Raw genomic sequence first — 27016 nt, forward strand, 5'->3', positions numbered from 1 at the left:
TATACAGACTGACTGCTTTGCTTTTCAGGGCCTGCATTTCACAAGCTCATGGTAGCTGAGAAAACGTACTACCTTGCCCTTATCAGTGACGAGTGGCCTGAAATGAAGCCACCCTTCCTTGGCAGCATCGCTGAAAACCTCTGAGGAAGAGTCTTTCCTGGATCCGGAATCTTCTGATGACTTTTGACTGTCTAAGATCTATAGAAAAGGTCACAGAAAACACAGCAAAATATCAGCTTTTTCCTTTGGAAATACTTGCATGTCGAAATTACTTTGCTGAAAGTCTTCTACTAAATCTTCCAAATGAAAGGCTACTTTTGAAAACCCCTTTACATAAGAAAAATATTTATTTATTTATTTATTTTTAAGATGAGCGTCATTTTTTAAAGTCACCTGAAGGAATTATTTTTAACCATTAAAAAACAACAGAAATAGTACAATTTTCCTGTTCTGAAGAGCTCACAGTTTTAGTGAGGAAAGACAAAGTAGGATAAAAAATTAAAAAACAAGAGAATGATCAGATTGTGATTAGTGCCATTTGGAGAATGAATCAGTGAGATGCAATAAAAGGAACAACCAAGGAGCGGCTATAAATTGGTGCTGCTGAAGCAAGTCTTCTCTGCAGAAAGAACACGTAAGATGAAATTTGGAGAAAACATTTTTAAAAGAGGTAACCATGAAAGGTCAGGGGAAAGAAAAAATTTAGGGAGAGTGCATAGCTAATAAATATACATTCATCGTTACCACCTTTTCTTTTTGTTTTATTTTTTTGGCCGTGCCACGTAGCGTGTGGGATCTTAGTTCCCCAACTGAGGGTCAAATCCAAGTCCCCTGTGTTGGCAGGCAATCTTAACTACTGCACTCTCAGGGAAGTCCTTCACTGTTATCATTTTAAATGTTCACTTTTCCATGGGAGTAAGAGAAACTGCTAATTATGGATTGTTCAGGATCCTCCAAGCTGTGGCAGGAAGTGTTGTGCGGGGAGACCATGAAGTGATGCATCAGGGGAGTTATACCATCTGATCACACAGCTGGAAGGTCGCTCTGCTTGCTACCTGGAGTGTGGATTTGAAAGGACAACTATGGAAGGACAACTTATGGGAATCCAGGCGAGGGATGACAAGAGCTGGGACTACAGGAGCAAAAATGAAGACGGAGAGGAATGGAAAGGTTCAGGGTACATCCTGGAGGTGGAGTGGACTGGCATGTGAAATGGAAAAGAAAAAACAGGCTAATTACTGTATTTGGCACCTGAACAACTAGGTGACCTGAAGCAGATTTTGAGAGATGGGGAAAGCTGAGGGATACATGTCTGGGGGAGTCATCTAAGTCTTCTTGGGTATGTAAACCTTGAGCTGCTCATTACACATCCCATTGCAGATGGTGCAGGGCAGGAGCCCACGTGAGCCGAAGTCTGGGGAAGAGGTCAAGGCTGGCAATATACAGTTGGGGAGATCTCTGGGGCAGATCGTTGAGAAAATGAGGGTAGATGGAGAGGTGAGAGGAGTCAGAACCAGCACTAGACCTTCCAACATTTTATATACTAGGCAGAGGCAGAAACGGAGACCAGCAGAAGAAAGTGTTTCAGGAGGTGAGAAATCATGCTGGATACTCCTGAAAAGTCAAATGTGTTAAAAACCCAAGCAACTAGGGACTTCCCTGGTGGTTCAGGGGTCAAGAATCTGCCTTCCAATGCAGGGAATGTGGGTATGATCCCTGGTCCGGAAACTAAGATCCCACATGCTGCAGGGTAACTGAGCCGGTGTGCTCTAGACCCCACACTCTACAACAAATAGCCCAGGTGCTATGAGAAGACTTAATGCAGCAACACACACATACACACCCCTAGCAACTAGTCTTTTATTGGTAACCTCGGCCTGAACAGTACCATCCTGATATGTGTGGGTTGAGAAAGATATGACATGGGGGAGTGGAAACCACGGACAATTTTTTCCCAGGGAATTTTGCTGTGGAAGAGTAAAATAGGAGCAGTAAATAGGAGAAAGGGGTTGCAGATTCCAGGAAGGTTTTTCTTTTAAATACAGGAAGTAGTAGAACATGCCTTTACATGCTGGTGACTGAACCACTGGAAAGAGTGATTCTGCAGAAGAGAGAAGGGTCCTGAGAAAGGGAAAAGTGATGAAATCCAAAGAAGAAATGTGGGTGTTTGTGTTTAATAGGATAATGTTCCAAGTCAAAAGATATTTATTGGCACTTCCCTGGTGGTCCAGTGGTTAAGAATCTGCCATGCAATGCAGGGGACGTGAGTCCGACCCCTGGTTGGGGAACTAAGATCCAACATGCCATAGGGCAGTTAAGCCCATGTGCCACAACTACACAGTCCATGAGCTACAACAAAGATCCCACATGATGCAGTGACGATGCTGAGTGCTACAGCTGAGACCCGAAGCAGCCAGATAAATAAAAATAAATGTAAAAAATAGGTAAGGTATTTATTAAGATAAAGGCAAGGAAGGCAGAAAGTGTGAGTTTAAGTGAAGACCCTAATGTTTTTGAAGAAGGCAAAATAACGAAATTCCTGTCTAATAACTTTTAGGGAAAGGTATGAGGGGAGGGTAGATAAGAGTGGATGGGGTGGATTACATTGAGGGGGTGGTGGCTGAGTGAAGTAACGTTGAGGACAGAAAAACAAACATCCTGCTGGACAGTCAGAGTTCTGTCCATAAACTTGTATCAATAAAATAAGAAAATCAGCACAATGTATGTGAAGTATTATATATTTGGTGAATATGTTTATAAATCACAACTTAGAAGGCAATTTTCCAAATGCATTTGAAGCTTACAGAATACAGGGTTATGACACTTAAATATAAAATACCCAATGATAAACAATTCTCTATGAAGAGCAAAAGTAAATTAAAGTTAATAGAAACACTTATCATTTGCTTGTATTTTAAAGATATTGACTACCTACCTTGATTCCCTTCAGGCTAGATACATGTTTAAAAGACCTGTTGGAAAAGAAATCTATCAATATTTGTAGTAAGTGCACAAAAATAACTTAAAGATGTAAAAGTAATTTAACTATTACAACTACTCTTTCATTAATAAGATGACCTTTCATTTTTACCATGTTAAGTGTTCAGGGTTCAATGCAAGTAAGGAAAAAAAGCCAATTTTATAAGTACTTAAACTTTCGATTCTGTGACAGAGCTTTCTTAAACTGTAAGTGAAAACCATCTCTGTATAAAAGGTGAGATTTTGTTTTCTTGGGTTTTTTAGATCAAAGAAAAAGCTACTCAGACTAAGCATTGGGCTTTATGTTATTAGTTGCCCGTAGCTTAATGCTCTACTAAGGATTTCCACACTGTCAATGATGAGCAGTCCGTGGTCCCCATCAGTGGCCAGAGAGACCAGCACGTGCACACTCATCCAGCCTGTGGACATGCGGTAGCAAGGGCGCATTAGGGCTGGTCACCACTCTTCCCTCTGACCCTGTTCTGGATGTTTCAGCACAGAGAACAACTCTGAAAGCCACTAAAAAAGCTTAGGAGGACAGGTTCATACTGATTATTCAAAACAGTTTAAGTTCATGGGACAAAGCTGTTTTGTGCTGTAATTCAAAATTCATTTAAGGAGCACAGGATTTTAATGTGTGACCGAAGATGGCATGGTCCTTTCCTCTCAGTCCCATCATCTTTGCAGGAAGCAGAGTGTAGCTGGGATAAGATAAAGCTGACTGTGAAACGAAGCTGTTACCAATATCTTTTTGTAAGGGGGAGTAAAGGCGAAGATGGCTCATACATCCCATTCTGCATCATAAGAATAATCCCTACCAGTCACTGCCACTGCCCTGGCCACACCTCACACACTCCCCTAAGGCAGCTAGTCTAGGAAGAGCAAACGGGACAGCGACTGGCAATAAATTTTGGAGTTAAAAATATACACAGCCTTTGATATAACAATCCTTTTTCCAACTGTACTCACACACATATATGCTAAATGAACTATGTATAAATATAGTCTACGAAGGATTATTTGCTGTGGGATAAGATTTGATCATCAAAATGTCTATTAATAGAATACAGAATACCAATTAAATATATTACAGTGTAACTCCTCAGTGGGAAATTAAACAGTCATGAAAAAGAATGAGCCAGGAATACACACACTGAAAGCTCTCCAAGATCCGTGTGTAGAGCACATATCATTTATCTATAAAAATAACTAGAATACACACATGAATGTATATAAGCATATGCAAATGTGTATGATTTTAAGCAAGGAATAGCTCTGGAATTACATAAAAGGTAGCATAGCTCTGTCTGAGAGTAGGACTGCATGACGAGAGGTCTAAAGCAGGAATAATCTTATGTGTATTTTTGTATCATAAAATACTATTACTGATTTTTAAACACTTTAAAAAAATTCAATTGAATGTATTATCACGTAACAGTTTTTATTTTTTATTTGCATTTCTAATGTTGAAGTTAGAAAGTACATCAGTAAATTCAGTATTTATATGTCAAGGGCATAGTGAGCACCCACTAACAGGCATTTAAAACCACACGCTTGAGACTTACAGTTTTGCATCTTCTCTGTAATCATCCAGGCCCTCATCATATGACTTGGATCGTTCCGTCTTTGAGCTGGGCTGGGCATCCAGGCTGGGAGGTCCAACAGATTCTGCAAGTAAAACCCAACATTCAGATATGTGCAAGTAGTTTCCAGATTCTATTTTCACGGCAAGAAGGTCACCACAGTACCCTAAGTGGAAAACTGAGAATGTGAGACAATTCACGTAACTACTCAATGAAACGTACCCTGGTCATGGGAGAGCTGACGTCGGATTAATGGAGCTGAAGTTGTGAGGCTGGGAGGGACCGTTGCTATGGAGGGTACCTGGGAGGTGGAGGCAGAGATGACCGCAGAGGCGGGGATGTGAGAAATGTCGTGATCGATGCTAGGGCTGGTAGGTTCATCTATAAGACAAAATGAAAATAAATATTGGGATGTTAAATGGCATCATCATTAATGATAACAATGACAGAACTAATCAGTGGTACCCAGTATTAAAAGAAGCAGATAGAGATCTGAACACCACAGCAATAACAGTAACTGACAGAGTCATCTGTTAAAAGTCTAGTCACACAGTTTCAACTCTAGTAATTCCAAAGAATTCCAAGAATATGATCAAAGAAATCTAATGAGTTGCTTTTACCCAAAATTAAATTGTTTGCTTCTACTGAACAATTAAGAGAATTCCCTGATGTCTCAGATGGTAAAGAATCTGCTTACAATGCAGGAGGCCTGGGTTCGATCTCTGGGTCTGGAAGATTTCCTGGAGAAAGGAATGGCAACCCACTCCAGTATTCTTGCCTGGAAAATTCCATGGACTGAGGCTACAGTCCATGGAGTTGCAAAGAGTCGCACACGACTAACACTTTCACCAAACAATTAATACTTTCACCAAACTGATCATCAAGACACCAAAGTTCACAGGTATTCAGAACCTAAACTATAAAAGCAGCATGTTTGTGTGAATGTGAGAGGCACATGTGTATGAAAGATGACCCAGCTTGCGAGCTGACAAATGCTGGAAACATTAATTTCAAGGAATCTAACATTTACCTTAAAATAATTTGATATACATTAGGTACCGATTTCACAAATTTATCTTTAGGATGATTAATTTTAGCACAAAGAATAAGCCAGATGTTAGGAATGGGGAAGACTGAGCTGCTGGTCAAAGGATTTAGATCCTGTTTTGTTGGACTTTGTGAAAGCTACTTAATTCCTCTGGATATTAAATTCATTCCCTATAAAGAAATTGGGCTAGGATTATCAGAAGGGTCATTTATAGCTCAAGAGGACTACAACAATAAATCCACAATAGGGGTAAAATTATCTGTTTAATTTATGTAAGAACATAAAATACTTAGGGGCTTTCATAAGCCGGAGATTTCTTAGGGGGCTTCTGAGGTTTGAATTTATTTTAAAAACTGACAGATCTGACTGAGAGTGTAGTTATTATTGGATCTACTTTCAATATTAAAGGAACTAGCTGAAAATCCAGAAAATCTGATTGAGGGAAATGATTCTATAATTTTTATAAGTACAAAGTTTTTTTAAAAAATTTATTTCCCTAAGTAAATAAGCATAGTATTCTACAAGGGATGCTATATATCAGTCTGAAATGTTACAGAATAAAAGCCAACACTACTACCAAAAGGAAGATAAATGAACATCTAAAATTATTCTGTGGTGAGCAGTTTTGTTACACTTGAAACATATAAATTTATCTAGTAAGAAGATGCCAACTCAAACTTGGGAAATCTGAGCTAGAAAGAGTGAATATTAAATTCAAAATTATTGCTTAGTCACCCAGGCCCATGCCTTTTGGGTAACTTTCAGATAACTAAGTTCTCCTGAACTAGAGAAGAAAACGGCAAACCACTTCAGTATTCTTGCCTTGAGAATCCCATTAACGGTATGAAAAGGCAAAAATATATGACACTGAAAGATGAACCCCCCAGGCCGGAAGGTGCCCAATACGCTACTGGAGATCAGTGGAGAAATAACTCCAGAAAGAATGAAGAGATGGAGCCAAAGCAAAAACGACGCCCAGCTGTGGATGACTGGTGATGGAAGTCAAGTTCGATGCTGTGAAGAACAACGTTGTGATCCAGCTCTATCCTACAAGCTCTAAGATTTCTGAATTGGTTTTAAATGCCAGTGTCAACAAGCCTATATCAACCAAATTCAATTTTAGTTAGGCTAATCCTAATTTGGTACACACGTACTGGCCAACTCTAGGGTGAGAGGAACAAGAGAAAATATTTAAAGTATGGCAAAAATGAGGGGAGTACGAATTTTAGATGAAATTGAAGTGGGTAATACAACTGGCTTTTTTATATTAATAGTTATGAGTAGTAGTATGATGACCTAGAGGGGTGGCGTGAGGGGGTGGGAGGGAGGCTCAGAACGGAGGGAGGGAATATATGTATACATATAGCTGATTCATGTCAATGTACAGCAAAACTAAGAAAACATTTTAAAGCAGTTATCCTCCAATTAAAAATAGAAAACAAAACACAAAAAAATCAAGATTGGAGAATGTACCTTAATACCTGCTACTAAAGAACAAACTACTTAGGAACTCATTATTCATCTTGTATTTTGTGTTTACTTGTGACAGGTGTTGAAATTTATTTTCAGGACATACTTTGAAGCTTTACAGGGCATGTGGGTATAGTGAAAGTGAAAGTCGCTCCGTCGTGTCCAACTCTTTGCAACCCCATAGACTATACATCCCATGGAATTCTCCAGACCAGAATACTGGAGTTGGTAGTCTTTCCCTTCTCCAGGGCATCTTCCAACCCAGGGGATGAACCCAGGTCTCCCGCATTGCAGGGGATTCTCTACCAGCTGAGCCATAAGCGTGTGAGTAGGTATAAACAAAATACTGCTAATGACTGATCTTCTTAATTTTAAAAACAAAGTGGCTTATTTTCTTCATTTTTCTAAGTCTTGTGACCCCAGAGGACTATTAGATGTTAAATGTATAACAAAATGCTGGAATTTTTTCTTTCTGCAAGATGTTTCATTATCTCTGTATTACACAGATAACAAAGTAAATGAATTGGCTCCATTCTCTGATATTTTGGGAAATAAAAGCCAAAGCACCTATTTATTTCCATTGGTTATAACGCTTTCAAGTAACAAAAATAATTATTAAAATCACAGACTATTAAGACTCTGGAGTGTGACGCTACAAAAGCAAGCCTTAATTCTTTTTTCCTTCTAATTTAATGTTTCATGAAAAGCACAAAGCATAGTCCAACATTCTCCAAAGAAACTGAAATGCTCTAAATAAAAGAAAGGATTCATGGTCAAATACCTCTGAGACAAATGGTACTATATCCTGCCTAGAAAACTCATAAGATATAAGGAGTACATTCCTGAGAGTTCTATGATAGACAAACTTAATTTTTAAAACTCAACATTTCTCAATTTATTTGATCACTAATCTTCACCCCCCCACCCCCACCACCTTTATCAAATGGAATTAGTGTTCCCAGAAAATACTTTGAGAAGCATTGCAAATGGCCTCTTTTACTCCATTTCAATGCTGGTGTCTATCCTAGTAAGACACACATTTTAGAAAACAGCTAGATGGGAAAGACAAACACCGGGACTTCCCCGGCAGTCCAGTGGTTAAGACTCTGCCTTCCAGCGCAGGGGGAATGGGTTTGATCCTTAGTTGGGGAACTAAGGTCCCATATTCCATGGGATGTGGCTAAAAATTAAAAAAAAAAAAAAGACCTATTGGTCAGATAAAACTCTGAAGCTCAACAATATAAAAGGATTTCAATATTAAATTTTGGTACTTAAGAACGCTTACATCCATGTAAAGATCCAGTTTACATCCAAAACAGTGAAATCAATTCTGTGTTCATATCTCAGTTCTTTATTCTACCCTTTTCCATTGGTGCCGATCAAATGACATACCAGAGTAATCATATGCAGTACATTAAGGTTCTGGGAGGCATATAAGAAATAAATGGATTATAAAGTCATTTCTATATTGTGGGACTTTTAAGTCACGACTCATAAAACAAAAGATGTGATTCACTGGGAACTGTAAAAGACTGAAATAAGTACTTGAAGTAGAATTTGATTCAGAAATAATTAGTGAGCATTTTTATTTTATAATGAACAAACAAAATGGTCTCTTTTAATCATTTTTCTAAATCTTTATATGCATATACAATTAAATAGATTTTTGTTTTATACTTTAGCCAAAGTTCACTTTAATAACATAACTGACCTTTTGGTTTATTCCTATACCTAGTAGTAACTAGGAAGAAATATTAACAGATGTAACTAGCAAACTTTTTATTATTATAATATAATTGGATTATATTATTCTTATTAAGTAGGAACAAATATAATGCTATTATTCTGGTCTCACAGGCCTGTGAAATACAGCAGGATTTTTTTGTGTGTTGTTTAAAAAAAATCATAAAACAATCATTTTTATACCATTTCATCTACAATAAAATTCTGCGATTAGGGGGGCTGGCCTTAAGGTTACAGATATAAACATGAGCACAATTTAGGCTGAGATTCCCTACAATGTTTACAATTTGAATATGTCATATATTTTAAAAATGTGAGTTATACGGAATTTTTTTTAAAAAGCTGATTCTGATAGTGTCACATGACAGTCCAACAGCGCAAGAGCTTTAAAAAATTTCTCTAGAAAAGAATAATTCTGAAAGAGCACTCAAAGAACCACATTGTATTACAAAATCATGGCAAACTCTTCCTGAACCTATCCACTGAAGAAGAGTATGACCTTGGCTCAAAGCAAGGCTTGCATCACACACCTCCAGAGGACGCTCTTCACGATGCACTCTGTACAAATGATGCCCTCTGGAGTTATGCCCTGAGATGAGGCTGAATCAGCAAAGTCTCTATTGCTTATTAACTGTGTGACTTTGGGCAAGTTATTTAACCCCTCCATAGCTTAAGTTTCTCATTTATTACATGAGGATAATACTAAGGGACATACACGATAATCTTGTTAGCAGATGATATCTTAGACTTGATAAAAGTTTGTTTTGTTTTGCTACACATTTAAACTATCATCTCAAAATTATCATTCATCTAGTATTTCAACAAATATTTATTGAGTCCCTTCTCTACCCCAGGCAGTGGTTCCAGACATTAAGGACAAAGATGTGAATAAAAAGATCTAAAATCCTGGCTCTCACAAAGTTTAGGCTTTAGATCTGCAGAGAAAGATGTAATAACAAAAAGAAGTACAATGTCAAGTGGAAACAAATGGTATAAAGATAAGTACAGTAGCTTAAGGACGTAGAGAATGTCAGGTTCTGTGTGTATTTCAGATAGGCTGGTCTGGAAAGGCTCCTTTGATAAGGTAATGTCTGAGCAGAGGCCCAAATGTACTGAGAGAGACAGTCTTGTGAATATCTCTGGAATGCATTCCAGGGCTGGGAACTGGTGCCAGGGCCCCAAAGCAGGGTGTGCTTGGTGTGTTCCAGGGCTGCTAGGCAGCTGGCATGTGCAAAGATGGGATGAGCAGAAAATGGGAGGTAGGGGCAGAGAGGTGTGGTACGGTTGTGGGGCAGATCATGGAGGGCCTAGCCTGCCATAGGATTTTGGATTCTATTCTGAGTAACATAGGAAGCTAAACCAGGGTTCTGATCAGGAGTGAAATGATCTGGTTTATGTTTTTAAAAATGTACTGGTTGCTGTGTGAATAATATACTTGGGGCATGTGGGAGCAGTCTAAAGCCTCAGTGAACATGATAGATGTTCTAGATAGGGCACAGGCTTGTCATTTAAGTAATTTCTCCCCATCTATTCCAGGATTTATTCTAAGAGTAATTCAGCAACAAAGAGGTCTTTTCAGTCGGCCCATGAATTAAAATTTATACAGAAGTCAGATTCAGAAAGTAAAAAGCACTGATGAAATGAAAGGTTGATTGCTAGTGATCCAAACTGTTCTACTTGGCTATTGTTTCAGCTGAATCAACAACCAAGCACAATTTGGTTTGCTGAGTCTCCCCAGATGGTAGGGATATGTTTCATCAAAATCAAGATTAACAATAGGTAGTGGGTATGCAAAATTTAAAATAAAAAAGGAAAATTGATGCTAGAAATAATTTTTGAGAGTAAAAGCTTATGGTTCTGGGGACTTCCCTGGCAGTCCAGTGGTTAAGACTCTGCCCTTCCACTGCAGGGGGACGAGTTTGATTCCTGGTCAGGGGACTAAGATCCCTCATGCTGTGAGGTGCAGCATAAATAAATAAAAATACTTAAAAAAAAAAAAAGCTTATGGCTCTGGTTTTTAGCAGAGTGCAGAAAATTCAGAACAAGTGTTTCAAGATCACAGAGTAAAATTCCTGGAAACTAGAAGTACTTTGCTGGAAAGATTTGTGACATATTTGACATGTTAACCAACAACTATGAGATTGAGCTTACCTATAAATGGGATGGAAGCCAAGGAATCACCAGGTGGAGTGGTACTTGAGGCCTTCCTCTCCTCCATCCTTTTTATATGGACCTCCCGGCGAGCATCATTAGGCAGCCAGCAGGTGGTGTCTGAGCCTGTCTCCTGGTCACTCACTGCTAAGATGTAAGACTGATGCCTTAAAGGCTGCGGTGTCTGGCGACCAGACGGAGGTTTTTCTCTTAGGATGACAGTTTCTTTATTATCTACAGCGTTCGATTGCTGAATTTCCACCTCTTGTACATTTAAATCTTGATTCCTCTGAGTGACGGATAACTCAAAATCTGGAGTGCTAGCATTCTCACTTGCCAGAGCAGGGGGCTTAACAGAAGCTCCAGAAAGAGAGGGGGGCTTCCCAGTGTCCACTTGGTGATCGGGGGCGCTTTCTGTCCGTAACCATGTCTGCTGATTGAATAAACTGTTTTGATGCAAGTGATTTACTGGTCTTTGGTCTTTGATAGAAACAAATGAGTTCTGGCTGGAGGGTGGCTTCGGGACATGCGTAGAAGGCGCTTTCAGAGAGTTACTTCGGACTTTCCCAAGAGGTGACCTGTCTTGGGAAATCCCTCGAGGCTGGGACATTCCACAAGTAGTTTGAAAATTTCTGCTGGGCTGCAGGGGTTTTAGATCTGCTGGAATTTTTTTAAACTGAGACACTGATCCCCCGACTCTGCTGCTCATTCTCCTGCTGTCAGAATTCACCACACTCGGGGCCACTGTAAAATTGGAGCCTCGGAAAGATTTGTGAATTTCTTGCTGCCTGGATCTCTCGTAAATACCTCGCCGATCGTCCTGTTCGGTGAACCCACTCCACTTGTAAGTCTGCTTTCGTTCACCATTTGCATCCGGCGGTGGACATTCAGAATGGACGTTTTCCGAGGTTTCACCCTGTCCCTCAATGTAATCCCACGAGCGAGTTCTGTGGTTACTAAAACTAATAGAAGGAGATGTCAGCGCACCTTGAGAGGCACTCCTCGGACAATACATCATCAACACAGAGTCCTCCAGCCTCTCCTGGGACACGCTGCGCTGCCGGACCTGGATGGACTGGGGCACTCGGTCCTGAGAGGTGCTCCGACGCCGTACCTGCAGGGCAGCGCGGTTCAGCACCACCTGGTTATAATCCGCTGTGCTCTGAGAGGCGGCTCTTAAACTATCTAACCTTTCTTGAATGGTCCGACAGCCCATGTGCAAGCGCCGGTTATCAATATACTCTTTGTAAGTTTTATAGTTTTTCCAGTCTATGTGCTGATGCGAGTTGGGAGAGTAGTGGTTGACAGTTACAGAAGGAGACTCCACAGCTGGAGATCTGCTCACCAGACCTTCTGAGTGTCCGCCGTAGTGGCCAGATTTAAGTAAAATGCCAGAAGGTTCCAATGACCTGGAGCCGGGCTGGTGGATGAGATGGGCAGTGGGAACCGAGGACGGCGGTGAGGTGGTTCTCGTCGCTGTTTTGAAAGAGGGCTGCTCGTTTCGGCCATACCTCACTTCCTCAGTCCTGTGAGCGGGAACTGTGTGGTTGCTTCTGTTAGGTAATAAATCTACAACCTTCTCAGAAGGTACAATGACAGTCCTTACACTCTCATTGCAGACACACACTGCTGTGTTGGACTTGGCCACCTCTGGTGGTGACGGAGGCACTTGGATTTCCATCCTATAGGCCCTGCCGGGCTGCGTCAATACTGGGGGGCTAGTCTGCGGTTTGCTTGCTGTTGAGTCTGGAGGAGGTGGTTCAGGGGGCTGCGCCATGGCGGGAGGGGTGGATGACGGCCAAGGGTAGCAGACCGGTGGGGGCTCAGGGATGTTGCGGGCATTGCCGCTGTAGGCTTCATTGCCTTTCAGGTAGGCATCTTGAGAATACGCCTACATGGAGAGGAGAGAAATGGGTCACTTCAAACTCATCAAAGGAACACATTTCCAACCTTGTGATATACTCTTATTTTATGGTGCCCTGCCTTGCTCCCGAGTGGCATTCGCTAAAGCATGCATGCAAACACAATGTAAGGGGACTCCACAAATTCAGCTAGTCTCTCAGAAAGCAAATAAACTGTAGAATTTGCAAAAAATGTAAATTACAATTGCCTATTTTCTCAAAAGATCTGAAACACATCAAATTCTATCCATTCCACCCGCCATAATTAGATATGGACATCTTGCTTTCAAAAATTTCCCCTTTTAAGTTTTATGTTTGTTTTTTTTTCTCCCTAGCAGTTGGCAGGTTAAATGGCTGCCTAATAAATCTCACAGCAAAAGAAGAACCTGATCTTTTGCCAGAGTGAAGGTGAAAATATTAAAAATCTTCACCAAATACATCTTTATTCTAGGCACTACTGCTATGATAAATAATATATTGAACATTGTCTTGCCAATTAATAACTGCTGAATTACTAAAAATAATCCATTTTGATAAATTAGGTCCTCCAACAGCCATGTTAACTATTAAAATTTTTCAAATAGAGAATATGCACATATTAAAGGCATAAAATATGAATAAAGGTAATTCATCTTCCTGTATATAATTTATATTTTTAATTTTACACTCATGCAAAATTGTATTGTACAAATTTATTTGGTCTCTTTTACCTGTTTTAAGGAGACATTTCTCTATTATGAACAGGCAAGCATGCAGTTCCAATTTTTTTTTAATCAACTATTTATGAAATTATCTAGGAATATTTTTAAAAAATTAAAAGCAACAAATTAAATACAGAGACTCTATAAAACAGAGCTAATTAAGGTAACTCAGAACTATGTTCAACAGCTGAGACAGTAAGGTGTGGTGTCATGTTACATATTCTTTCCTAATCAAAACAAGCTTAATTCAAAACTATCTCCTGTCTTTGCATTAGACAGCTTGCAAAGCTCAAGTGCAGCCACAAACATAACATAACGTAACAGCAAAGTACTAGGAAAGGAGAGAAGGTGAGATGCTTCAAAAATATACAGGGATGCAGATAAATGTTATGTTTTAACACCAGTTATGCACAGGATACAAAAATCAAACATTAAAGAAAAAAATAATAAAGAAAACAATGTATCACAAACACATTCTGCAAATTAGTAAGATTAACACCACGAAGAGATTCCTCTAAGCAAACTGACAGTTTTAATAGACTGGCTTATTACAAATTTCTACAAAACATGACTTTAAAAGCAAGGAAATGGCTTCTGTGCAGTTCTTACCAGAGCTGTGACATCCTTTGTAAATTGTAGCTAGCAGAAAATAGGAAAACATAGTAGAAGCTGCTTACTGACATAAAGACAGAATCATGTTGTCATATTGATGCTGGAAAACAGCAAGCTAAAAATACATCTATACTGAATCCTCTGGAAGGTACCAAGAGAAGTAAAGGGCAGTGAGGCATAAAGATTAACTTCAGTTTCCATCTGAGCATCTTTTTCTCAGGCTTTTATCTGGCTCTGATTTGATTTGTCTACCATTCTTGAAAGCAAAATACATCTGGTAACTTGCATTCCTGACAGATATTTCCTTCGATCTGCGCTGCTGTCTGATAATGTGCTAGGAAGCTTCCCTTCCACGGGAACAACATTGATGCCTCTCAGTTCCCCTGAGCTTCTTCCATCTCTGCTTCCAGATGACGAAACGAATGCTCTATTATGCATTTAAAATAGTACAACCTCCTCCTTCCCCTGTAAATCGGAGCACAACCACCAGCTGTCAGCTGACTGCCGCTGCCTTGACACTAGCACTTTGGAATGAAAGAACGACTGTTGGGTTAAATGGGTTTCCCTCAAAAATTAAGATCTTTCCACACTGTCCCTTTTGTCCTGTTTGATTCACTTAAAAAAATAACTACTTAGTGGACATGAAAAAATACTGCTTCCAGAGTAATTCTTTTTCATGTATAATGAATACCGTAAAATCTGAACCAGGAGACCGTGAGAAACGAAAGCCAAGTAGATAAGTAAACATGCATACCATAATACTGTAAAGGTGTGAGAACAGTCAATCCAAACAGACATTTTGGGCATTTGCCACTGATGTAATAAGCCTATCTTTTTCATGCTGATTACAGTCGCACTGAGACTGTTACATGACAGGAAAACTGTGCGGATGAGTGTGTTGTCTGGTTCAGTATTTCCAGAGCATGTGTGTGCAGTTTTATGAAACATCACCTGAAAGGGTGTATCCCCTATGCTCAATAAAGTAAAGTTTGGCTGATGGGTTTCGTGACTTCTCAAAACGTCTACTACATTAACATATGCTGTAAAACTCAACATGAAGTTACAAATTTATTTGGCCATGGAACCCATTTTTTTCCCTGGGGGTTTTTACACAATTCAAATTTCTGCTAAGAAATGCTGCTCTAGAACTAATAATTTAGACATATCTCCTTTATTCAAATTCGGGGAGGAGTATTATTTTTAATAATAGTATTAATTTTAATAATATTTTTAATAACTTACAGATACAGTACTATTGTCTAATGTAAGCAAATATGCTTGAGACAACTAAAGTAAGAATTTATGCAGTAGTAGTATTGAATTTCCTCACATAGTCTCTCATTTCATGGATACTAAAAAAGACTGTTCTCTATTTAAATGTTTCTCATTCTCATAAAGTTTAAAAACCAATACGTTCAATTAACACTCCTGGGAAAATCAGCAGTGCTCTAAGGCCACTGTCACTTAGTATGTCTTCCAGATAAGTCATGAGAATAAACTTCAATGGCTATGCTAAGAGGTGTGGAACAGACAGAAATTAGCTCCATGGTAAGCTAGGGGAGTAAACTAGGAACAGATAATATTCATTGTAAGGACTCCTCTTCTCCCATAATGCCATTCGGTTTTCTTCTGGAAAACAGCCTACTAAGGAAAGCTTTAGCCAGGGCTTGGGCAAACACTGGGGTGGATTACAGCATTCAACTCTTTCAGGTGAACATGGAACCCATTGATTAAGTTTCCCATTCTGAAAACAGAATTTAAAACTCTATAACTTGCTCATAGCTGTGACTGTGGCGTGCTTTCTTGTGAGTCAGAAAGTAAGTGTTTCACTGAGACGTCACAGTCAGACATTTCAATGTTTTAACTACCCATTGGGAATCTCTGAATTGTCAACAGGCACCAATTAAACAGAACAAAATATCACTTAAAGTATTCTTTATCTAATGATATTTGTTTATATAGTTTTTGTATAATTATATCCTGTTATAATGATGTCAAAATCATCCTGTGTTAATGTTTGTCTGCAGTGACATGAATTTGAGCAGACTCTGGGAGACAATGGAGGACAGAAGAGCCTGGCCTGCTGCAGTCCAAAGGGTTGCAAAGGGTTGGACGTGACTTAGCAACTGAACAACAACCATCCATGGCATGGCCCAGAAATTTTTGAGACCAATATCATAAGAATTGCATATCTGGCTCATAATCACTTTGACTTTCATTTAAGTCCAAATGGATACTTCATAGTATATATCCTGAAGTTTTGATGGAATTAGACAATACTCAGATTTTTTTCAGACTGATTAGCACTTAGAAATTCAACAGGCAATGACCAAAAAAAAAAAAAACAAAAAAACAAAACAAAACAAAAAAACCTCTGGCCAATTTTTTTCATTAGTCCTTTTAAATATCACTCTATGTTTTTTCTTGAATTTCCTTTACCCTTGTTCTTAAGTTTTATATCTTATAGTAGCTTAGTAGTTTAAAAGTTTATAATGTTAAAGTTCAAGCCATATCTATATGAAAACAGAATAGGAGCAACCCTGTCGTGCGTACAGATCCAAAGGGTTCTCTAAGCGGGGGTTGGGGGAGTGAGTAAGGATAGATGCCTTACAAATGTCTTCATTTGGAATTAGAATTGTAAAGAGCATTTAAATAAAATGTAATGTTAACAGTCTGGATCTTAATTATATGTACAGTGCCTAACAGTAGCTAAATAATCTAAAAGTAATCTTTCAGTTCAGTTTTAGTAGAATTGCATCAAAGTCACTATTACCATACCCATTACTATAGTATTACTATTACCATACTGTATTTACTGTCTAGTAAATAATAAAAACAAACCAACAAAAAGAGTGCAGAATAAATAAGCTACTAAGATTAAAATTCCTGCCTACCAGTTCACCATTAACAGGCTGGTCTGTTAATACCTATATCTATGACAAAAGCAAAAATAACTACCTATCGTGTTTGTATAATTTTCAAATACATGCCAGATATGTCACAGTGGGGCATGGGAGAAGGGGATGTTGTAGACAGCTTATACCTTTCTAAATCAGTTGAAACTTTTCTAACAAGCATGTATAGTCTTATAATTATTTTAAGTGAAAGTCACTCAGTCGTGTCTAATTCTTTGCAACCCCATGCACTGACTACTATACAGTCCACAGAATTCTTCAGAATACTAGAATGGGTAGCCTTTCCCTTCACCAGGGGATCTTCCCAACCCAGGAATCGAACCCAGGTCTCTCACACATTGCAGGCGGATTCTTTACCAGCTGAGCCACGAGGGAAGCCCAAGAACACTGGAGTGGGTAGCCTACCCCTGCTCCAGCAGATCTTCCTGACCCAGGAATTGAACCGGGGTCTCCCGCACTGCAGGCAGATTCTTTCTTAAAAATATATTTAAAATAATATAAGAAAGCAGAAGAAAGTAACTGCTTCAAACTTTCAAAATATGAAAGAACCTTCCAGAATTCCTGTTCTTGTTTCCCTATTCTAAAGCAGGACCACCCTGATGCACATGTGGCAAATTTTAAGAGAATAGTACACTGAGTGTGGAACATAATAAATAATTACTTGATTAGAAAGTACTTCTGATAAATCTAAAGGAAAACTTGGGTAAATTACGTTTCTCAATGGATGTGACAATATTCATGGAGTGGTAACGAGGGCAGTGGATGCAGAGCCCAGAGACTGGTTCCCCTGACAGCTCGGACCCCGACAGGCGGTGTGACTGTGTCAGCCACCGGACTGCTTCATCTGGACCCAATGGCAGTGTGGAACGGCTACACTACAGGCTATATACAGGCTATATACAGTCTCAGACCTGCGTGGGTTCAAGTCCTAGCCCATCACTTTCTTCCCTGTTACACCAGAAAAGCTGTTTAACCCGGCTGTGTTTAACAGAGAATAACACGGAGTAGGCTCCAAATGCCCTTGTCAAACACCAGACACACCTGAGAGTCTCCAGAGCCATCACAACTGACCAACTCAGAATTCAGTCTTGAGTCCATGGTGCTAAAGGCTTACCAAAATGTCTTGAAGTGTGAAGGGAAAAGAATGCTCAGATCTAGCCCTCCTACAGTGGGTCCATATTTTTTTTCCCCCTTAGCACTGCCCTTTAGGGACTTCCCTGGTGGCTCAGATGGTAGAGAATCTGCCTGAAATGCAGGAGACCCAGGTTCGATCCCTGGGTCCGGAAGATCGCCTGGAGGACATGGCAACCCACTCCAGTATTATCGCTGGAGAATCCCATGGACAGAGGAGCCAGGTGGGCTGCAGTCCATGGGGTTGCACAGAGTCGGACGCGACTGAGGGACTGACACTACCACTAGACTATCGCCCTTTAGGCGACTTGATGGGTGATGGCTGTTTCATTCAATGTCTGAGAAGGCAACACAATTGTTTCACTTTTAAAAAAGTGCAACAGGAAGTGCTTTTTATTTTGCAATATCACCATAAAAATATGAACCTGTCTAAGATTATGATCGTAGTCTAAAATATCATTACATAAGACCATCACACGACTGAAATGCATACAAAGCTAAACATATTGTGGATCCAGATATGTTTAAAAAACAAGGCTGCCAAGTAAAGAAGTACTATTTATTACCAGCACTAGTTTAATAACATAATGAAGAATTCTTAACTTTACCAATACTTTGTACTTTTCAACACTGTACCACTGTCTTCTGTAAATTATGAGATTTATTATTATATACCAGTCCTTCCGTGAGGCAAGTTTTAAATCAAATTTTCTAGGTCGCCTCTCAAAGATGAGCTGAGGACCTCTAGAACCACTTGGTCTATACATCACTTGAGGAGCAAAAGTTCATGGGCACCCCATCCTGCTGTTACCCAGGCAAACATATGTAAACTGAGAAAACAAGCTTTCTCTTGGGTAAATGATGTTTACAGTGGCTGTAAAAATGTTCCTGTTTTCTTTACAATGAATATTTCAACCTCACAGGGACAAATACATCTTTACAAGCATGTATTTTAAGTAACAGATTTAAGACCAACATAAATACTTCTGAAGTCCCCTTATTTTCACATGTTTTTTTAAACCCCAGATTCTCTTTGTGTTTTATAATAGCTTTTTAAAATGACACTTGTAGATATCCTAGCTAAAAACACTTATGTGGAAAAGAAGTTTCTGCATTTTGATGTTCTTCAGGGAACAACGCATAGCCTACATTAACTATATACACTCCTTCAATTTCCTAAGAAATTATAGGACATGCAAATTTGAATGAAGACTGGGTTTAAAGGTGAGGTTTTCTTTCATTATCAAGGATATGGACTTTTAACTTTTTTCTTTTCTTTTTAGAATTTTTATTTATTTATTTCTTGATGTAGACCGTTCTTAAAGTCTGTGTTTAATTTGTTATAATACTGCTTCTGTTGTTTCATGTTGTGAGGCATGTGGGATCTTAGGTCCCCAACTAGGGATGGAACCTACACCTCCTACATTGGAAGGTGGGGCTTTTAATTTCTTATGCTTAAAATAAAACAACAAGTTGTAAGAATATGACTTTTCTGTTACAATATATCAGGACCCTTTACTGAGGAATTTTGAAGATCTGTGTGCTTGGGTCAGCCCAGTGAACCAACTTTTCCCTGTGGTGCAACAATTTGTAGTTTCCCTCTGCTGCTGCTGCTAAGTCACTTCAGTCATGTCTGACTCTGTGCGACCCCATAGATGGCAGCCCACCAGGCTCCCCCGTCCCTGGGATTCTCCAGGCAAGAACACTGGAGTGGGTTTCACGCATTTCCTTCTCCAATGAGTGAAAGTGAAGTTGCTCAGTCACGTCTGACTCTTCGAGAACCTATGGACTGCAGCCTACCAGGCTCCTCCGCCCATGGGATTTTACTTTAGATAAAACACAAAGAGACTCATCAATTAAATTTCCCACTGATCACATCCTTAGAACATTATTGCATTGCTGATCCCCTGCATCAACCAGGATGATCAGCTAGGATGATCATTCTGTGCTTGATTCCCTTCCCTTGGCATTTATTCATTGCCAGCTACTCTGAAATGAACTAATTCTTTCACTGTTCTAACAAAGTCCCACCAGTGCCTTCACCTTAGCAAGGAAAGAGTCTACTAAAGATGACTCTTCCCTAGAGTTCTGGTTTGGAAGAGCACTCTATCTCTGAGTCAGGAGAATACAACAGTTCAAGGTCAAGTCTGCCCTACCCTGTTAGTATCACCTCCTGGTCCTTTGCATAAGTAGAGCCCTAGAGAATAAGCCCCTCTTTATTTTCAATCTAGTGACTTCACTGCCTTCCATGGTTATGACTGTTACTCTTTCATTGTGCTGAATGATCAGGGTAGGAACCCTGCAACTAATTCTACTTGATTAAGAAAACCATCATGGATGGTTATCCCTCCTTGATCAGACACCCCTGACCTCAGCAGAACTGTGCACTTAAGAAGGATAATCTTTTATCAGTAAAACTGCCATTTTAAAATGAAATCGGCCTGCCTTGAAAACACAAGGTTGATCTCCACGAATTTTGGTTAATTATATTTTACGTGTAAGTCAATCAGTTCAGTTTAGTCACTCAGTCGTGTCTGACTCTTTGCGACCGCATGGACTGCAGCACACCAGGCTTCTGTAAGTGGAATTATTAGGATTAGCTTTAGTAATAATTTTTGTTAAAAAAAAAGTGTTTACAAAGATTATTTGAGCCAAGTTCAAATTAATGCCTTATAAATGAAAAACATCCTTTTTTTATTCCTATCACAAAGATTCCATTAGTTCTGAGTAAAACAGCAATGCTGCTGCTGCTGCTGCTGCTAACTTGCTTCAGGTGTGTGACTCTTTATGACCTCATGGACTGCAGCCTACCAGGCTCCTCCATCCATGGGATTTTCCAGGCAAGAACAATGGAGTGGGTTGCCATTGCCTTCTCCGAAACAGCAATGACAATTCTCTAAAAGGAAGTTTTCTAAAAATCACAAACTTCAGCAGCCACTACTATTTCCCCAATCTAATTGTTTTATTCTGCTGAACTACAAAAGTCAACTGAGGAAAAGTATTCCTGAATGAAATTTGTCTTCTTTTTTTACCATCAGCAATATCTGACTTTAATAAAGGAGTTGAATACTCCATTCAATTTGTTTTCTTTCTCAAGAGGAAAAAGGTATTTTAAGACAAATGCTATAGGTTTTCAGCTATCTAATTTCATTCCCTCTCTAAGATGTTAACATATTTTTCCCTTAAGGTGTGGCCTGTACTCATTGTGAACATTCCTTCTAATGGAATGAATGGATACTGTTGAAAACTGTTTGGTAAGTTAATTTATAAGCAGTAATACTTACTGAAAAAATAAGAAATGGCTTTCATAAAACTTCTGACTTTATAATTTTTTTTTAAAGTCTAATTCCTGGGGATATTTTACTTGCATCCTGAGGTTTGGCTTTGGTCAAAGGAATAATCTAGAACGCAACACTGGGGCAAACAAACTCTTTAGGAATCTCATTCCAAATGACAATAGCAAGTTTACTGTGAAATTAATAAAACATTCTCATGTTGCTTAACTGTAAAAAATTGACAGTGGTCTGTGTCTGTCTCTCTTTCTCTCTTTGGTAAAGTGTAGAGAAAAACAGAGTGTTTAAAGGTTTTCCCCTTTAGAATCTTTTTTAAAAAAATATAATTTACCTCTATCTTTAGAGAATTTTTATTAACATTCATAACTATACAACAATCCACATATTTAAACAAATAAAACTTACCACTTGGAGAATGTCTTCATCTTTTGGCATAACACTAAGTTCCAATGTTGTATCACTGAAATTGAATATACATAAACTATTTTAGGGGAGGCAAAAATTATACAAGAAGGACATAAAGGAAAAAAAGAGGTAACTCAGGTACTTTTATGAGTTTAACTTGCAGATTTAAAAAATCTTTACTTTCAAATCCAAATCATTAAAATGAAAAGCAATACTTTTTATGCATACATAATAATTATGTACATATGTTTGAGCTATTCAGAATTGGTCAAGTGTTCTTTACAACATGCTTCTAATTGAGAAACACCAAGTATATTACTTATATTGAATATTCCTGGAACAAAACTCATCAATATATAATTATATATTTCTTTATCTCAGGTCACAGAACAAATTACAAATTTTTACTGCATAGTCTCACTGTTTATCAAGTTAAAAACCCATTAACACGAAAATAATCAAAGAACCCTCAAATTTAACATTTTAAGCAATACTAAGCATCCTAATTTTGAAATATTCCCTCTTGGCCTCAGAAGGGAAGGAAATAAGAGTTCACCATCACAATCATCAAAACGATGCTTTATCTTTAAAAACCACACAGCATCTCAACTATTTGCTTTCTTCTCCATGATTTAATTTAGCGCTTTTACAGGAATAGCTCAAAGTCTCATTTTATTTTGGTACTGCAAGTGTCCTGTTGAAATAATAGACAAGTTTCTCTAGGTTTAAAACAGCTCAAAGGGAAAAATTATATTGGGTCCTGTGATATCAGAATTACATTGAGATAAGCAAGGATAGTGGTGCTGTCCCCAGCTAGGGCTTCAGTATCTATCCTAACAATACTCGATAGATTTCCCCCCAATACAATCATGAGATTAAGAAACAAACAACAAAAAACCCAAAATCTAATAATTTACTGGTGTCTCTATTTGAACCCTTATTTTTAGGTTCATAAATGCAAAGAGAATAGTAAACCAGTAAGAACCACAGGTTCAAATAAATTCTATTAAGAAAATATGTAAGTACTTGAATTTCAACATTTAGAGTTGGTAGAAAATACATACTGATGCTTAGATAAATTCTTCTGCAAGGATACATTTTTACATTAATACACTGCAGAATCTCAATGGCTTTGTGCTGCATTAATCCATTTGCTACCAACTGCAGACAAAAGGAACACAATTTTTTAAAAGAAAAATAAGATCATGAAAAAAAAACATTTATTTTATTTATTTATTTAATTTTTCAAATTGCTTTACTGGTGAAAAATTAAGACTGTCATTCCAAAATGTTATTATCGTGAAAGATGAACTGCATCAGTAACCAAAAAAAAAATAATAATAATAATGTGGAGTTTGAGGAAAACAAAGATTAAATTATGGTTGTTTTGGGAAAATGGTACTTTTAAAGACGATATGCTAAGAAATACCCTGAAAACTCCTAAATTATAGGTTGACAAAACATATTATTATATTTATCATGATCTAAATTATTTTCAAAAAGAAAATTTGGGTAGATCTCCCCACTGCCTCTGAGGGAGGCTTTCAATTCTTCACCAGTCCCCAGGTTTCCTCAATACTTAAGATCAAATAGGTGTCACTCAGGAACACCTAGAATCCAATAGTAAAAAGAATACTCTGAAATCAATAAATCATGATCACCCAGCTCTGAGAGTGGCAACGTATTAGGGCATTTGTGTAAATCGTTGTTGCTGCTTAGTCACTCAGTCGTGTCCGACTCTTTGCAACGCCATGGACTGTAGCCTGCCAGGCGCCTCTGTCTATGGGATTTTCCAGGCAAGAAGACTGGAGTGGGTTGCCATTTCCTCCTCCAGGGATCTTCCTGACCCAGGGACTGAATCTGTGTCTCTTGTGTCTCCTGCATTGGCAGGCAAATTCTTTGCCCGCTGAGCCACTGGGGAAGCCCACTGGAGAAGCTGGAGTGGGATGCCATTTCCTCCTCCAGGGGATCTTTCCAACCCAGGAATTGGACCTGCATCTCTTGCATCTTCTGCATTGGCAGGCAGGAGTTTACCACTGACGTCACCAAGGATCCCCGTGTAAATAAGTGAGATTATAGCATGAACTGCTTCAGACATGGTTAGAGGAGCTTGACAGAAGTCTTCAGAAAACAGTGAACTTCAATTTAATTACAGGCTGCTGAGTGTGGCTAATATAAAGCAATAGGTCACCTAAAAGTTACTGTATTTGAATCTGGGTAGCACCTCTTGTGATGATGATCTGGAAATCAGACTCTAGTAGAGTCATGGCTTATTCTTGATCAAAATTTAATATGGCAACCTCTTTGGCTTTTGATTTCTGTATTTGTAATTAAAAAAAAAAGTCTAGGTGTGTGACAGAGAGAAAGAGAGTTGGACTAAATTATCTTTATAGTCAGTCACTCTATAAATACCATTCTACCTCTAAAACTCAAAATCCTATTCTGCAGACAGTAGGCAGCCAAGTGGATTAAAAGATGATTTCTTGTGGTCTTTGTTAAAACAAATGAATCTGAGGCAAGAATATTATTCAGTAAGCTATTTAAAGATAAGTTATCTTAGTAGTTTTAAAACAAATTATATATGCAAGTATTTCTATACATATTATAAACAAATTTGATTGTCACTTCAAATAAAAGTAAGAAACTTAATGGCAAATCTAAAATGTATGCCTCTCAGGCTCAAAAGGATTTTAATTACAAATCTAGTAAATTTGCCAAAACAAAGCCACCAAATACGCCATCCTCTGGTAGTATGCTCTTGGCAACTTTCAAATGCATTTTCAACTTTAAAGGAAGGTGTCCTATCTTTACATCAAATCAGCTTCTTATAGGAATACAATATTGTATTAAGTCTACTTTCTTCATTGATTTATAAAACCCATCTTTGGCCAAAATTAATCATGTCAAGACTTACCTGTTCTGGATTAAAGCAATTACTTGAGAATAGGTCTTTCCAATAACACTTTCTCCATTGACTTTTATAATTCGATCACCTTCAAAGAGGAATTAAAAAAACACATGAGGAATTCCTTTACAATGTCACTTCTGAGTACTTTTGTAATACTTCCTGAGTAATATATTTATTTTTGATATATCCTTGCTCATTGTTTTGTAAAGTATCTTTTATAAAAGTGATCCTAAATTTTAATATATCCAGCTTATGAGACATAACGATGTTTTAAATGAAGAGTGCAGCAACTGATGAATTTAGAAACCTCAAAAAGTATTTTATCTCTAAATATTTATATATTTATATAAGTAAATCCCCTAACTTTATTTATTTATTTTTTAAGTTTTTTGCCTATGCAGTGCAATATGTAGAATCTTAGCTCCTCGACCAGGGACTCAGCCCTGGTGTGGAGTCTTAACCACTGGACCACAAGGAAAGTTCAGCGTCCTCCAATTTTAGTCCAACTAATTTCTTTGTCGTATTCTCCCAATCTCTTTAGTTTACTGATTAGTGCTACACTGCAGAACTTAAATATGGGTATGCACATGGGTTTGACTTTATATATATTAACTTGTTCTTCATTTTAATGGGGTAAATGACGTTTGGATGACACAAAAAAATTCAATGGAGCATAAAAGAAAATAAATGAGAGAAAGGACAAGGGAAAGAAGAAAATAGAAAAAATGTACTTTTCATGTGCCTAGCACAGCCCCTCAACTATGACCAAAAAAACAACTAACAAATTAACAGTGCATCCTAATATATCTTAGGAATGACACCCAATACTTATACTTGTAGCTGAAGATATTTTAATCAAAAGGCAGTGAAAGATAGTTTTTCATTAATTCCCATTTTAAATTATCTCATGTTTAAAAACAAGAGAAAGGGGTAACTATTTTAGTGTGTGCATTACTCTAAACCAAGTCCTAGCTAGTTTTTATGAAAATCATAAGTCACAGAATATTTTAGAACAAACAGACCACACCCTGCAGATATGCAGCTGGGCTTGCTTGCATTGCACTGGAGACTTCAGTTACTCTTTGGGGACTTGGAGGGATGGAATGAATTGGGAGATTGGGATTGACACATATACACTACTGATATGATGTATAAAATAGATAACTAATGAGAATTCTACTCTATAGCAGAGGGAACTGTACTTGATGCACTAAGGGGTGTAAATGGGAAGGAAATCCAACACAGAGGGGTTTTATATATAAGTATAGCCAATTCACTTTGCTGCACAGCAGAAACTAACACAACACTATAAAGCAACTATACTGATAAAAATTTTTTAAATAAAGAAAATTTACCATTTTAACCAAAAAAATAAGCTACTCTTTGTGGTGGAATGAACTAATTCATCTCTGGCAGGCCAGGCTCTTCTGGAATTTGGAGCATCAAGATTATTTTAATTAGATCAATAAATATCTTCATCATTTTACTATTTTGTTCACCTTTGTCAAAATTAAATGTATGCAAAATAGGTTGTTTTAAAGGGCCTCTGAGAGTCCATTATTAAGTGGTAACTAAAAGTGCCTGTTTTTTGGAAATTAAAAGATCCTGGCTCCTTGGAAAAAAACCTATGACAAACCTAGACAGTATATTAAAAAGCAGAGACAACATGGACCTTTGCCAACAAAGGTCTGTTTAGTCAAAGCTATGGTTTTTCCAGTAGTCATGTATGGATGTGAGAGTTGGACTACAACGAAGGCTGAATGCCAAAGAACTGACACTTTTGAACTCTGGTACTGGAGAAGACTCTTGAGAGTCTCTTGGACAGCAAGGAGATCAAAACAGTCAATCCTAAAGGAAATCAACCCTGAATATTCATTGGAAGGACTGATGCTGAAGTTGAAGCTCCAATACTTTGGCCATGTGATGCAAAGAGCTGATTCATTGGAAAAGACCCTGGGAAAAGATGCTGGGAAAAACTGAGGGCAAGAGAAAAGGGCAACGGTTGAAGGATGAGATGGTTGGATGGCATCACTGACTCAATGGATGTGAGTTTGAGCAAACTCATGGAAATAGTGATGGAAAGAGAAGCCTGGCGTGCTGCAGTACACGGGTCGCAAAGAGTCAGACACCACTTAGCAACTGAACAACAACAAAAGTGCCCACAAATTGCGTGTGC

The 27016-nt window shown here is 38.3% G+C and overlaps 1 protein-coding gene across 3 annotated transcripts in view; it reads right to left on the minus strand.

Annotated features, from left to right (window-relative positions):
* ARHGAP21 (Rho GTPase activating protein 21) overlaps positions 1-27016 on the minus strand; it is a 129118-nt gene that overhangs the window by 18117 nt on the left and 83985 nt on the right. For 2 of the 3 annotated variants that reach the window (XM_069547470.1, XM_069547471.1), the window contains exons 6-13: positions 24847-24925; positions 21933-21987; positions 14186-14215; positions 10975-12865; positions 4785-4943; positions 4545-4647; positions 2936-2972; positions 73-198 (exon numbers count right to left, since the gene is read on the minus strand). In XM_069547470.1, the coding sequence (XP_069403571.1) occupies positions 73-198; positions 2936-2972; positions 4545-4647; positions 4785-4943; positions 10975-12865; positions 14186-14215; positions 21933-21987; positions 24847-24925 (2480 nt within the window). The remainder of the gene's footprint in view (positions 1-72; positions 199-2935; positions 2973-4544; positions 4648-4784; positions 4944-10974; positions 12866-14185; positions 14216-21932; positions 21988-24846; positions 24926-27016) is intronic. The other variant, XM_069547472.1, reaches the window with a different exon arrangement.

This window comes from Ovis canadensis, chromosome 13 (assembly GCF_042477335.2).
Source record: "Ovis canadensis isolate MfBH-ARS-UI-01 breed Bighorn chromosome 13, ARS-UI_OviCan_v2, whole genome shotgun sequence".
Taxonomy (NCBI): domain Eukaryota; kingdom Metazoa; phylum Chordata; class Mammalia; order Artiodactyla; family Bovidae; genus Ovis; species Ovis canadensis.